This window comes from Asparagus officinalis, chromosome 3, assembly GCF_001876935.1.
Source record: "Asparagus officinalis chromosome 3, Aspof.V1, whole genome shotgun sequence".
In the NCBI taxonomy this organism is placed as follows: Eukaryota; Viridiplantae; Streptophyta; class Magnoliopsida; order Asparagales; family Asparagaceae; genus Asparagus; species Asparagus officinalis.
This window is the reverse complement of record NC_033796.1, coordinates 36,948,954-36,964,540: the sequence shown is the minus strand read 5'-3', so window position 1 is coordinate 36,964,540 and position 15,587 is coordinate 36,948,954. Positions and strand designations below refer to the sequence as shown.

Sequence of the window (15,587 nt, the reverse complement as noted above, 5' to 3'; positions counted from 1 at the left end):
TAGGACCACCTGATCTTTGATTCCAACTCTGAAACGTGACGATCTGATATTTGTAGCATGAGGTTCACTACAAACTAGCTAGGGACCAAATAATTAGAAGGAACTGGCTACCGAAATGATTAGTTCAAGGCTCTTTGTTAACCTTGTTAACTGTCTCACTCTAAGATAGAGGAGATGATTGATGATCAACATATATAAAATGGAGGACAGAAGTATGATAATGTGTTGCGTAAGTCTATTGTGATGGTCTAACAATCTTGGATGATCATAACGTGTTTACCTGCATAAACTATTTCATCTAAATATTGTGAAAGTTAAAAATGTGGTTTATTGGACTATAATAAGTTTTCTTCCCAATTTCCGAAAATAAATCCAAAAAGAAATATTTTGGGAACTAATTTTGACCCGCCTGTAGCATGAGCATAAAGCAAGACCACTGTTTGGTTGACAGAAAAGGTATTTACATCAGCAGATGCTACAACTAAATTTCTGTTTTACAGTGTCTAATTTGTAACAAGGTTGTCATAGATGATAATTAGATTTACGTTTTGCATTAAAAAAAAAACTTGCAGTATTGTTGAGGTTAATGGGGTGTTTGGTCCACTGCGATTGTAATTGTAACAAATGTTGCATGAAATTAACCTCAAATCTGTTGGTTGGATATTTACACGTTTATTATGGTAGATGCATTTCTAAATACAAACATAATGTTTGGTTATTCACAAAATATGTTAGCTTTACATATTTTATTGCAGGAAATACATTTCCATTGTAAATCATGTGTTTGTTTCTCTTCAAATGTCAAAAGATCTATATTTTGAGTTAACTTCAACTAATTTGATGACTTGGTAGTAGTTTATAGGTTTTTTAGTTAATGTAAGGACCTGCAACATTTGTTGCGACCAAATTAGCTGCAACAAAATATTACAAGTTTTTTATACAAAATATACATTTAAATACCATGACAGAAACCTTGTTGCAAAGCGAACATTGAAAATAGAAATTTAGTTGCAACACTGAACTTACAGATGTAAAAATATTTCTTGTCAACCAAACAACCCCTAAATTGCATTTGGCCACAGTAAATGTTACAAGTCCATACATTAACTAAAAAAACTAAAAACTAATATTGACCCGTCATCAAATTAGTTGATTTTATTTTAACTAAAAAATGTAGATCTTTTTACATTTAAAGAGAAACAAACCTGTGATTAGCAATTGGAAATATATTTTCTACAATAAAAAATGTAAATTTAATGGGTTTTGTTATAGCCTAGAAAACTTACAAGTGCTAATCTTCCTAGAGAAGCCGACACGTGTCTCACCCATCGCCTAATCAGATAAATTGAGGCCAAGATGACTCAAACTACTCCTACGGCCGACCTTATGGGCCGACAACTTGCGTAGCCAAGTTACAAGGCGGTACTTGTCGGCCACCTCACCCGATCGACCATATGAGCAATCCGCATTTAGCCTACTGTGTCACCCGACAACTTGCATAGAGTCAAAAGGCAGTGCTTCTTGGCCCTTGACCAAACAAAACGAAAGACGACAGTTACCTCGAATCTCTCGCTAGTCGATTGAACTCGCATTCACTGCTCTAACAAAATCATCATTACTCTAACTCCTATAGTCTTTATGACTCATCGGACCCAATCGGCTCCAAATACATGTTGTCATTCCCTCATTAAATGACCAGATAACTTGTTTTCTTCTACGACCAATATTTGGAAAGTATCTGCTGACTCAACAGCCTGATTGGACTCAGTCGAAGTTACCTTCATACCCCTCTAATCTGCTATAAAAGGGAACTACACTGCATGGGGTAACTTCTTCAACTTTTGGCAACTTTGAATAACCGCATATACAATTTGTCCTTGATTTTCACATTCAATATCAAAATACTGACTTGATCATTAGAGGAACAACCGGAGAATCCAACTCTGTTCTCTTACGAGTTCGAACAACGGACTCTGGAACCAGTCATCTGAAGGAATTTGAGGACCCTAAGTACTCTCATAACTCTAATATAAACCACATGTTTGATAACTGACATCAACATGTTTTATGACTAAGCAAACATTATATTTGTATTTGAAAATACATTTGCAACCACAAAAATCCAAACAAAAGGTTAATTTCCTATAATAAATGTTGCATGCAATATTTCATGAATGCAATATTTATTGCAATTACAATTGCAATCTACCAAATAGTCATGCTAGAAGTCCCCTAGAAGTCCCAACACCATTACCGCAGTGATGGAGCTTCATAACATATTTTTTCCTTCTCCTTCTATTAATTTTCTTAATCTCCTTCAATCTGATTTAGAAAATACATAGGGAATATAATTTACGATATGAGCTTTAAATATAGTCATTTATAATTTTGAATTTGAGAGCATAACTATATTTGTTTTGTTTTTATTTATTTTGAAGCAAACTACTATAAAATTAATCAGATATAGAATGAATTCTAAGACCCTTTCATACAATGTGGTTTGAGAGTAAGAGAGAAGAAAAAATAGATATATTACAAAATTTTTTAAGAATGTCATTAACACCGTCAGGGTAATTTCTGATCTTTTCTACATTTATGAAAGTGTATAATATTTTCCAATAGAAATATTTATATAACTATATATATATATAATGACTAATAATGCATATCAGTTTTGTGACATTAATCATTTTTATAAGCATAATATAAGTTTGGAGTTATTTTCAATATATACCCATTAAATCTTCCTTATTTGTAAAATTATCCCCAAATTATGTCCCATCGAGTTTTTCTATCCCTCCCACTTAGCAAATCGGAAAATTATTACAATCAATCAAAATTATTGGAAAATTTTGACATTGCCATATTACAAACCAATATTGTTAAGTTGAGGGGTAGAAAAACCCAATAAGAGAGAATGCGGAGGGTAATTTGGCGAATACCACGATTTGAGGGTTATTTTGCAAACATGATAGATATGAGGGGCATGTACGCAAAAAAAAAAACCTATAAGATTTTATATGTATGACGTGGAGTTTTCTATTTTCTTTGGATTTGGTGGTCAGCATACTGCATGGTCCACCAAGCCTCAAACCCCTCACAATCACAAGCCAAAGAAACAAACCAAGTCCAATCCATTATCGACATGTCACGACTGCATCATTGTTTGTGTACAAACTGCAGCTCAACCCCACCCAAATACAATCCACTTCATTTGTGTTCACCAAATTCAACTTGGACCGACCACACCACAAACCAACCCCCTATGGTCCACTTGTTCGCATCATGTGACTCTACAGAGATCAAATCTGACTTCAAATCATTAATAAGGCAAGGTTGTAACTTATAACAACAATGCAAATTTATTAAGGTTTTTTTTTAGATATTAGCATCTAAGTAATTTGTATTAGCCCTCTAATCTTTATAATTTGATAGTAGCCCTTCAAATACCTATAATATGTTGATACGAGTCCCTATGGTTAGGTTTATATTTTGACATAAGTCCCTCAAGTAGCCATGATGTGTTGATATGAGCCCCACATGTTATTAACACGTCATAGCAACTTGAGGGGCTAATATTAGAATGTGGAGATTTAAGGGGCTAATATTGAATTACCTTAATGTAAAGGGTTAATATCTAAAAAGCCCCATTAATTAACTAATGCCAAGCCCCAATCCGTACCATTGTGGGGTGCTATAAAAATCTTTAGACAATCCCCATTATTCGCCACATGAGACGTTTCTCCCCACATGCTTTTGTTTCCGCCGGTGTGTTTGATTGCTTTTAATCTCAATAAAAGTACATATTTTCTACTATGTAATTTCGATATATACGACAAAATATTTGAATATATATGACATTTTTTTCTAGCATTTCATTAAATTAGTAATAAAATAGTAAAATAATCTAGTCCTTTTCTAACGAGAAAAAGGCTAATGAAAATATGATTGTTATAACAAACATGATGAAATTAACATTATTAGACTCGTATTCTAACACGTAGCTTCAGCCACACTCTTAACTTGAACCAAATTTGAATTCTTTCCGCTACTCAAAACAATAGAGAGATCACTACTTTTATTTTAATTGTAGATTTGTATACTGAGAGATTATGATTCTTTCTATATGTAATATATATTATACATTCACGAATTACGTTCATTCCTGATTCATACTAAAAGAAAAATCTTAATTATTCATTAAGTAAGTCGATACTCATTAAGTCAACGGTCCTAATAAAAAGTAGTGGATGAATAATAGAATTTGTTTACTTCAAAAATTTGTCCCTTATAAAATCACCAACCGAATCACTACATTTAATGTTTTCCCCCAACATTAAGTAGTCAAATACCCTCCCTTGACATGAACATCGCAATATGGATTTGGATTGTACATCCATAAGACCATATCCAACCAAGACCCGATTCAATTTGTTTGAGCTATGACCACGTCTTCATTTCTCCAATCTTCTCCTCTATTTCACAAAGTTCTTACCTTTTAATCAATGCAAATTATATCGTCCACCAAACCTTAGATGATTATGATCGACAAAATCAAGGGCTGAGAGCCAGAAACTTTGATCGCTGGAACAAGGCTACAAGTTTACAAATATAATTGCTATATGATATTTTTATTGAAATATTAATGGCATGAAAACGATTGCCTGCTGCGTGGTTCAATTTCATATAGATTAGCAACACAATATCTACTTTCTGAAGACAAAAGTGCATATAAATATATTTCCGAATTCAATAACTATATGTAAATTCAATCTTACATGGCGCAATAATCACAATAGAGACCTCCTATCTGCCTTCTTTGTTCTTGCTTCTCTTTTTCGTAATGAAACACTTCTTGCAATATAATTCCAAGCAACAAAATTGTCACATAATGTGCTCTGCTTTCAGGACTCTACATCTAGTTATTCCCGTTGCCATTATGCCATATGCCTGAACGTATCCTGTATGCCAAGAATCAACATATATCCATAAATTCCATACTGCGATGATGAACATCAGTGAAAGACCGATGATTTACAAACTCAATTGATGCCTTTGCCCTCGAATCTAAAGTCCGAATATTTTTTTTAAACAGTTCTATGGGTATCATGGTTATACAAGACTTAACTCATCTGATGTGTTCGAATCTTTAGTGTTTGGTTCTTGTTCAGGATGAAGTGCAGCAATTTGCTTGCGCAGAGCTGCGAGTTCTTCCCCAGCACTGCAGATATAGGCAGCCGCTTGTCTACCAGATAGAGTTGCTCCTTCCATACTATCAATATAGTCCTGAAAAATTCATAGAATAAAGTTTAGTAATTGAGAATGCTCGTAAAAAGAATAAGAAATTACAAAGGAAAATGACACCCCCTTTAGACCTCTTGAAGAAAATAAGAAAATGAAAAGTGTATGTGGGTCTTCCCATGTAGTAAACAGAGGGTAACATCTTTTTAAAATCTAAACAGAGTTCTACTTTTAGCTTGTAGGTTTAGAAGTGTTCTCATAATATGCTCTCTCTCGCAAGTTTTATGACTAAACTACAATCTGTGATCCTGGACTTCTTCCAAAGTACACGCACGAGTGCGCGCGAGAGGGAAAAAGAACTAATTATATAATGATACACCTTCATCCGTGTTAAACTGCTTTAAGATTTCTCTTGCAGCTGGATACTATCAAGAACTGATATTAAAGGATAAGCAGTAGAATCCATGAGAATATGCGCAAATGAAATACTAGTTCCAACCATCACCACTCATACAAACATTGATACATTAAAGGGGGCAAAATATGGAAAGGTATTAGAAAGTAAAGTGCTGGTTGTTATAGCAACAAAATACCTTAAAATTGAAATAAATAAAGAAATAAGTTAGTAGATCATAGTTACCTGCTTGGTGTATGAACCGGCAAGGAAGAAGTTTTTCACTGGGGTCTTTTGATCAGGTCTAAATGGGTCCTTTCCTGGTCCTTCACGGTAAAGAGATTGTCCAATTTTAACCACTGAAGACCAAAGAACTTCCAAACCTTGGGACGACGGAAATAAATCCAAAACCTGATGGGTTGTAAAAGGTAAATTATAAAACTATATGATATTTGTATATAACAGCAACGTAAACTGAGCATGATTTTTACAGGAAGTTTGCGTATCAGGTTTGGTCATCTACATTCTTGAATAATCCTATATGATACTTGGGAAATATGTTCTCTTTGCTACCTTGGTCTATCTTGTGTTCAGTTAGAAGAAATTCCCTATGAATATGAATCATCCTGTCTTCTTCTATATTATTTCTAGTGTAGGAGGGAAGGTAGTTTTTTTCTGTTATGATCTTAAATTGCAATGACTAAGATATGGTTCTCTACTAACCAACTGGCCTTTTAAGGGTTTATGGAAAGCCCACTTTTTCTCTACAGGATTCCTACCAAGGAACAGCTAAATACTAAGCAATTCTGAGGGTCGATCTCACCGACATCCACTCAAAATTTGGTCAACCATTCTACAACCACCTCATTATCCAGTCACTGATCCCGCAATTTGGAGGGGAAAAGGCTTGTATTCTGATGATGACAACGATGAATGATCTATCATGCAGGCCAATATACTGCCATCAGAACTCCCTACTGCTTAATCTGCAGTGTCCAGATTATATTTAAATTCTTTACAATTATTTAATACTATTAAGACCTGCATGCACATATCCACCTGGATTTATCTATACACATGATTTCTCAAATATATGGTGGTCTGTGCAAGGTGCTTATTTGAATTTACTCTTCCTGATGAATATAAGACAAATCAAGCAATTTACCTGTTTCTGAACTCTTTCTATAATTTCCTTGTTAGGCAAGGGCATGTAGGGATCCCCAGGAGTGAGAACAGCCCTGGAAAAACAAATAGGAGCAAGGTCAGGAAGTGTATTTCAAAACAAGCTGACAGACTGTCGAACAAAAATTGTCAGTTACTGTGGGCAATACTGTGAAACAATAAAACATTGCAACCAAATTGAGAAAGATATTAGTAGACTTCCAAATTTTGTTTAAAAAATTTCAAGTAGATGAAGAATCTAACGTGGACAAGATAGGAATGATCAATAAATGTGTGAATTCAGGGCAGTTAACGCACTCCACTGCCCTCTTGACTCTCCATCCACCTAGCATCTTCGTCATTTTCACTTAATTTACATCACCCGAGATATTCGTTTCATGTTGACCACTTACTAATGGGGACTGCATCGTGATGCTGCCAACACTAAATCATTTTCTTAATCTCATCCGAAATCATACTACATTTTTCAGTTCATATTTCTTTTCCTTTATACATCCAAACCATCATCTTACATGTTGTCCCGTGCTCAAACCATCTAAACTAGTCGCCAGCAGCCCTTGCACTTAAACTGTCTCATTCTAGTCCAATTCTTCCTCGTTTAACCAAAATATTATAAAGTGCATACCAATATGAATCTTTACTGAGAAAGAACTGGAGCCCACAGCTAAGTTTCACTGAATTCCAGCTGTTTAAGAAGTTGATGAGAAGTATGATGAAGCAAATAACATGAATTAGATGATGAATCAAATAACAAGAATTAGATGGTGGACCTTGAATATCTGAATATTGAATGCTTCTTAAAGATACAACAAGAAAGTAGATGAAGAAATAAATATCATTTGGAATAATGCTTTATACAAAAAGTGCGATGCTATAGGAGCTTGAGGAATCTATAAGCCAACAAATCACCATTTAAAAGAAACCATATAAGAGAAACCCAAACAAGAGAAACAGCATAGAGTGGGAGCTATAGGTATTGTTGGAATTTGGAAAACAGGTATATTGAGATAACTGGTTCTTAGAAGAAAATGCAACAAATTAGAAGATATAGAGCCAAATGGTATTCCTATTAAGGTTTCAATGTCTTCAGTGACAAGGGTATAAAAGCTAACCATGTTATTCAACAAAATTATAGACCAAAGGAAGCATTTCAACTTGTTTATTAGAAAAAACGTGATATATAAAGTTATAGCACGAAAACACTAAATACCTACTTTTGTTGCCAGACATTGTGGATAGCAAAAAATTTAAAATCACAATTAAGTTATAGGCAAATTCATGGAATTGTAGGATAGTCTTATTGAAAAGCAAAAGCAGTCTTTCCAAAACATAAAAAACTAAGTATCTGCTATGGCTACAACATCTATATGAATTAAGAAAACATGTAGCCTTTTTATGATCACAACAAAGGAGAATGCATAGGAGATCTTGCAGTAATTCTATGAGATGAAAATAGTAATAAAAATCTTCCTTACTGGATGAGGGAACCTTGTCCTTCAATATAATAATCTTCAGGTGATGTGAGTGCAAGATCAGCAAAACAAGAGAAGTCTGCATCTGGAGTATAAAGAAGATTATCTAATCCTACTGCTCTTCTCAGTTGCCTGCAGTCACACCAAAGGGATAACAAATAAGAATTATTATACAGATATTAACCAAACTCTTTCAAGAATCCTGGTGACATTTAGAACATGCTTGATCACAAAAAGTAAAGACAGATAAATGTAACAAATCAATTACCTTGATTTTTCCAGATCTTGCAACTCTGTGACCCAGCCATCATATCTAAGCTGTACAGTGACAACTGGAACTCCAACTAGTTTATAGAGGTTCTCGAAGAGATCCCACTTTCTCCACTGAGATGGGATCAATCTTTTTATTCCAGGGACATCACACGCTGCAAAACATTATGTATTGGCTTATCAGATAAGATTCAAGAGATTGAAGAAAAAACATAGGAAATGGGACATGTTCACAAACCTGCAACATACACATCAGCTTTCACAATTTTTTTATTTGTAGCCTGGAATGATTGGAATCATACAAACAGAAATTAGTCAAATATTAATATGTCAGATAAATTTTGATCTGACTGCAAATAGAAAATGGATGAGTAATTTGTATATAGTTCACTTGGTTCCTGCGTATAGGCTCATCGTACAAGTTCTGGTCTTATCAAGCGGTTAACTGATTGCGCAACTTTTTTCACAATTTAATTGTCTAATATATTATGTTTCTGAAATCTGCATCTATGTGGTAGTCACAGCAGGAAATATTTACAACAATCCCCCTGCTCCAAACAGGAAGAAAAGGAGATGACTTCCTTTTGTGAAAAGAAGATGAGATGGTTTATATATTTGAATGTAGAGATTAATTATGGGATTTAAGAGAAGATTTAAGAGTAAAGAACAGCACAGCTCACAAGAGGTTGATGGTTCGTGATTAATTAGATTTCGGACTTAATTCGAACTTTTTCCAAATGTATTTTGCTGACCAAAGTAAAATATAGTCGAAACAGCACAATTACATGACAGAACAGTCATCAATTGCGCATGAAGAAAATACATTCAAGTTAAATAACTTTATCATAAAACTGGAACTATTGTAAAAAAAATAATATAAGCCAGTTAGGTAACCTTAGACATTGCGATTCCTGTGACATATGTATCTCCATTAGGTGATTTCTCGTAAAGTATCTCTCTGCAGCCCCACCTTAAGTGAAACCTGAAACAGTAATCAAGAAAATTTTGTAAATAAGTAAGAAAAATGGCTGCTACAAGAAAGGCAAATAAAAGTTTGAAAAAAAAAGGTTCTGATTACTCATGCTATGTTGTTTGTCATACCTTCCTCCTTTATCTGTAATATACTTTCTTATTGGGCCACTTAAGAAAACATCAGGTGAACCCTTCAGCATTCGTAATAGAGAAGCCTCCGTCTTGGTAGCAAAGAGAGAGAATATAGTAAGCATACAACGGGCACTAATATTATCACAGTCGATAAATCCGAGGGCATAAGCAACAGGGTCCCACATTCTTTGGATGCTCATACGGGTACCACCTTTGGACATGAACCAGTCGGAAAAGCTGATCTGAAACAAAAGGAAATATAATAGAAATGCTTAGCAGCTTAAAAATAATAATGACAACTGCCTGAAGACACTAGCATTGATTCAGATTCAAATTAAAAGCTAATGATTAGCACATATTTTTATATTTGCATTATTAAAATTTCCCTGTGGGACTCAATTAGTCGGGAAATTGAATTCAAATAGAGAGTATTAGTTTACACAGACCAAAAATATGTCATAACCAATAAAAGCAACTAGTAAAATGAATGCATATATTCAAGCAGAATAAAATGGAGATGCCACTTACATCATCTAAGTTCCTTATGTCCTGCATTGCACCATCCGGATCGACAAGAGCCCGTACAACTGGGCTTAAAGCAAGAGCCACAGCATTCCTTGCTTTATCATAAGGCTACAAAATGTTCAAAAGGAAATCAATTTCAAGTCCCTCAAAGACACACATAATGCAACGACAATAGCCAGTCTAGACAAAGAAAGTGTAAAGTTGAACTCATAAGTTGCAACTACATCTGTCTACAGGGTAAATACAGCATGTTAGAGCGAGTCCCCACCTACCAAAAGAGGAAGAAGACACAATTTTCTTAAGTGCTCATAAACAAAGCATGAGTTTAACATAGATAAAAAAATAGCAATAACCATAGAAAATATAAATTGAGAGATCAGTTATTAGAGCAACTGCCAATTAGCTCCATTGCTTTGAAGAACATATAGTACGGTATACACAGAAAATTATCGAAATAGCACAGAAAGTATAATTGTTTAGAAGAATTTTCTGGATCAGTAGTTCATAATTCTCAGTCAAAGTATCAACGAGTTTGGTAAAACATGGATGCTTAAGACTGTTCTATTTTTCACTCTTTACTTCCTGATGTGACTTTTATTCTGATGTCATGCAGCTAACTCAATATGCTTAATTTTCCGCAACACGATGTGCATGTACATAAAAACTTAATCAAATAAGAGACTGCATGAGAAACAACAGTTTTCAGAAGTGTATTTAGATGCAATCTTGGAAAGTTGCATAGAAAATTTATGGCCGTGACACTCACTGGTCTAATATAGTCTAAATGAAGGATCTCTCTACCTTAAGTTGATTGGTTGATAGAAATGCACGAATACCATGTATTGGTGCACCCACTGGAAATCGAAAATCAAGTTCTGCAGGAAAAAGACCAGAAAATGTTAAGATATTGGTATACTGAAAAGTAGATTATGCATCATAAAAGAAAATAACACAAACAAGTTTTAATGTGTTTATGGTAACTTATAATATACACCTGAACTACTTAATGACATTTGACTATATAGTTTTTTCCAGCTTAACATAATGGTGACGACACTCTTTATTTGGGTTCTTGTTTGGGTTTTCATAGCATGAATGCGAGATTGCAGCTTCACTACTTTCGGAAGTACACGTAAATACTCCGTGAATAATAAAGCATCCTGAAAACATACCATTGGGCGTGATATAAAACACCAAGACTGCCGTATGCTCTGGCACGTTCTAGCCCTACATGTGAATACAAAATTGGTATGTACAAAGTATAAAAATTCTTTGAATTTATGGCTGCTTGACATCAGGTATAACATACTGACAACAATCCCTATTAGTTTTTTTTATAGCTTTAATCTCTGGAGAACATCTAATAGTATGCACTTATCGTCATTTTGATTGTCTATCAGGCTGGTGTAGAAATACTCACACTATATACTGTTAAAGTAAGCCTAAAAGCATGCAAATGCAATAAGCTTCATCCGTTACTCATCACACCAGAACAGTGGTATGATCATCTCGAACTCCCCTTGAACATACTGACAAACAATGGACATTCTTATATACAATTTGAATCCAATTATCTTAAATGCCAGCTGAATATTTGTTTCCTCATAAAGAAAGTGTGTACTACCACTGATATCAAGAAAGATTTTGGATTTAACTCAACAAGAATATGTCCTAAACAGTAACATGAGTTAATAAACAAATAACATGCACAAACACATAGATGTAATATTTTGAAATTTTCATCAAGAATAATGTCCTAAACAATAACACGACTAACATGACAAATGAAAAACTACATACCACCAATTTCTCCTCCTCGATTTACAAAGGTGTGAGTGTGATCCTTGACCAGTAAATTTTCGTCTGCACCAACCTGACAAAACATTAACAAGTCTTGATTAAGTAAACCATAGTAAAGTTTTGCAGATGAGTAAGTATGTAACCACAAGCTATACATTTAGAAAGAAATGAACATGACAGTGAAAACAGTTACTTCCCCCTAAAAATATGCGACTGTGTCTGTATTTGTATAACATCAGTAGCATCTTGGAATTACAGAGAGGAATGCTCAAATACGATATGCAATATCCAATAATCAGTTTTTTCATCAAGAAAATCTAAAAATCTGTATCATATTGCAACAAGTAGGGCAAAAACAGCTCTAAACGTTAACACTATTGTACATGAGAGTAAACTCAAAGAACGGTTCCCATCAAGATCACAGAAAGAAAAGATAACTCAAAACCCATTTGATCAAATAATCAATGGCCATGATGATGAAGTCACCCGCTGGGTCCTGATCAACATGCTTAAACTACTTGAAAAGAGGGAGTGCATCTACACTTGATTTTTTCATAACTTTACAAATCCAGTTATTTTGAAACAAACATTTAGAACTTACCTTATTTTCCATCAAAGGTAACATAGTAAATCATAGAAGAGAATAAAATTCTGATAACAGGGATATTAGTTGACCGAGTACAAATTAAATGGTCAAAATAATTTTTTAGTCCAGTTTCACAAAGGTGCATACCATGATTACTTCTTTTTACCCAAGATGATTCAAGGATAACATGTCTGTGCTTGTAACACATGCTAAGGAATGCATCGAGCAGGAGACAAGCTATAAAAGAACAATTCTTAAAACCTTGGAAATAATTATATACTGCTGCAGAAAATTATAAGATTAAATTTGCTGGTCATCAAATCAATTCTAAAAGAACAGTCTGAAAGTACTTCAATGTATAGAGTTAGATTCTAGCCATGACATGTATACACGCAGAAGCATCATGTAACAAGGAACAGAAAGGTGCGGCCTAATGCCTTCATATCATTCCTTGAGGCAGTAAGTTTAGTTTTGGCTTCCCTCAATCTTTCATGTATGATATCATGATTAGAAAACATAGAATAGTTAGCTCATCAAGTGAAACATAGAATAGTTAACTCATCAAGTGGCTAATTATACTAGCATAAGAGAATATAATAAAAGATGATAGGAATGTTAGGCTACTAAATATATCATGAAGGATAGAACTTTCTTCTCCCAACTGACTTAGATCTAATCAATATCATCTGTGGTGGAAAGGTAAGATAGATACATGATTTTCGCAATCTGACCAACTTGAACGTGGATCTATAGTTCAATATTAAGTCTGCATGAAGATTCCTTTCAAGACATTTATGACCGTGTATTGACTCCTTGCACAATTTACCTTTTTCATAAGTCGGAAAAGATTGTTATAGCAACCAAAGAACACGTGGAGTCCCATCTCAATATGGTTTCCGCGTTTGTCCACAAATGAACCAACTTTACCACCAATAAATTGTCTTGATTCATATATGTTGACCTGCAAATGAAACCAAAAGCACCCCCCCCCCCCAAAAAAAAAAAAAAAAAAAAAGCAAATAGCCAAACAGAGATATCAAATAGAAATCAACATTGGATTAATCAAACTAAATAGTAGAAGTAACTAGGAAAGAAACATTAGGGATGAAAGAATCCAAGTGAAAGTATGCACAAGTGAGCTACATAACAGGCAAAGTTTCCAAGAAACGGAAAATGTGAAAAACAGCAACAACGACGAAGACTTTTAGCTAATTTTCTTTATTCAAGTTCCGATTGCTGAAGCACGTCAGGGTAAGAGGTAAGCAAAAACAGCATTTTAGAGAAAAGTAAGATCCAAACCTCATGCCCTTGATCCAGAAGTTCCACTGCAGTAGACATGCCAGCAAGCCCAGCACCAATTATAGCAACTTTAAGCTTTGGCCCTCTATAATGCTCAGGCTCTGGTGGAAACAATCCTTTTGGAGCTGCCAAAGGAAAGGTTTATCTTAGGAATGCTGATTGAAAATCCATGCACAATGTGAAGTAGACGAGTGCATGCAGGATATCCCTTTTACAAAAGAAATGGTGATGCCAGAATAAGGTAAGTTGTCGATGCTCGTTCAAATACACAGCCTATTCATCATAAAACCACAAAAATAATATCTCTACAGTTATGCGGAAGCTTTGGATGCATCCTCATATTCATTAATTTACTGTTTTTGCATGTTAAAATCTCTGGAACAAATTGAAAGGGAAAGCAAAAACAGAATTTGCAGCATAATCATAAGAGAAATGCATTACAACGAAGATTTTAGGTGGAACCACTATATAATTAATACAACATTAAACATGACAAGAAAGTCTTAGCCTGCTGTTTTGTGCAACATAACCTCTAAGATTATTGACGCATCAATCAATCCCAGCAACCACAAAAGCAAATTTAAGTTTATTAATCCAAATTTTGACAGTTATATGGTCGTGATCAATGGAGGTACAACCAATAATGAGAGTGGACCGCTACAGAGAACGGGGTCTTAAAGTCAGAGATGGGTAAATTTTCTCAACAGGTCAATGAAATTGAATTTACACCATAGGCTAACGTACTAACGAGCATGAGGTGTAAGGATAAAACCCCTGTCGACACAAAAAAAAACCTTCACTAATTACAAGAAAGAAGACAAAAATGGCAGTAGCATCAAAATTTCATTGACAAACTCAACCGGCAATGGCATAAGAAGAGACGACGGTGTGATGGTATAATCATGTCAAACAAAGTCAAAAGATCTTGAACCAATCAAGTCCTTAACTGAGGTACAGATCTCTTACTATGAGGTCAAAGATGGACAAAGAGTAGAACATCGTGCCTCGAACAACTGTATGCGTCACCTAAACTTCTCTAGATATCTTGCAACAATTGAATCCGTCGTTACTCATTTCAAGCTCGATTCAAATGTTAACAGAAATCCAAGTAGCAGATTAAATTGCCCCCCAATTTGTCTTCCTAATCAAACAACTAACATAACCCCCAAAATATGAAAATCGAATTAGCACATATAATTACACACAGCAGGGGGAAAAAAGATGGGAGCTCGCTCACCATTAACACCCATATCTGAGACCTTAGTGTCCAGCGCCGACCGAATCGAGAATCCCCGCGAGGGTTTCATCGAAACCATCACCGTCTCTTTGCTTCCCAATCCAAAAGAGGGAGCAGGAACGCAAGCAAAAGAACAAGAAGCAGAGGCCATATCCAATTCTAGAGAGAGAGAGTAACAAAAAGTCTCAAGAGTCACTAGCTGCTGCTTCTCTCAACGAGACGAGCTATTGAAGAAGAAGAAGAGCAGAGAGCATCTTGGCGTGGGAGATTCTGAAGGTGCGGACTTTTGTCAGGACGCTACCCAAAAAAAATTCTACTTATTAAGATGATGATAAAAAAAAAGAAAGAAAGAAAGGAGCAACACGATATAAGTGTGAGTGAACAGCACAATGAAATTGTACTATTTATTTTTTTTTTAAAAATAAAAAATATAAAAAGGATTGCATTTACGTATTTGATTTTTTTTTAAACGAATTT

The 15,587-nt window shown here is 34.7% G+C and overlaps 1 protein-coding gene across 1 annotated transcript; it reads right to left on the bottom strand.

Moving 5' to 3' along the window:
* Positions 4,711–15,470, bottom strand: LOC109833809 (zeta-carotene desaturase, chloroplastic/chromoplastic). Its single transcript, XM_020401636.1, has 15 exons — positions 15,111–15,470; positions 13,874–13,998; positions 13,401–13,535; positions 11,989–12,061; positions 10,990–11,063; positions 10,192–10,296; positions 9,661–9,905; positions 9,454–9,541; positions 8,798–8,840; positions 8,558–8,714; positions 8,293–8,421; positions 6,801–6,873; positions 5,882–6,046; positions 5,129–5,286; positions 4,711–4,961 (listed from the first exon to the last, which is right to left on the bottom strand). Exons 1-15 carry the CDS (start codon positions 15,259–15,261, stop codon positions 4,919–4,921), a joined length of 1,764 nt encoding a protein of 587 aa, XP_020257225.1. The 5' UTR covers positions 15,262–15,470; the 3' UTR covers positions 4,711–4,918.

Excerpts from the sequence above, each read along its gene's own strand:
- LOC109833809 (XM_020401636.1), bottom strand. The coding sequence starts at position 15,261 with ATGGCCTCTGCTTCTTGTTCTTTTGCTTGCGTTCCTGCTCCCTCTTTT. Across the intron at positions 9,542-9,660 it reads ATTACAGATAAAGGAGGAAG|GTTTCACTTAAGGTGGGGCT; the intron begins GTATGACAAACA and ends TTACTGTTTCAG. Across the intron at positions 4,962-5,128 it reads GATTCGAACACATCAGATGA|GATACGTTCAGGCATATGGC; the intron begins GTTAAGTCTTGT and ends CTTGGCATACAG.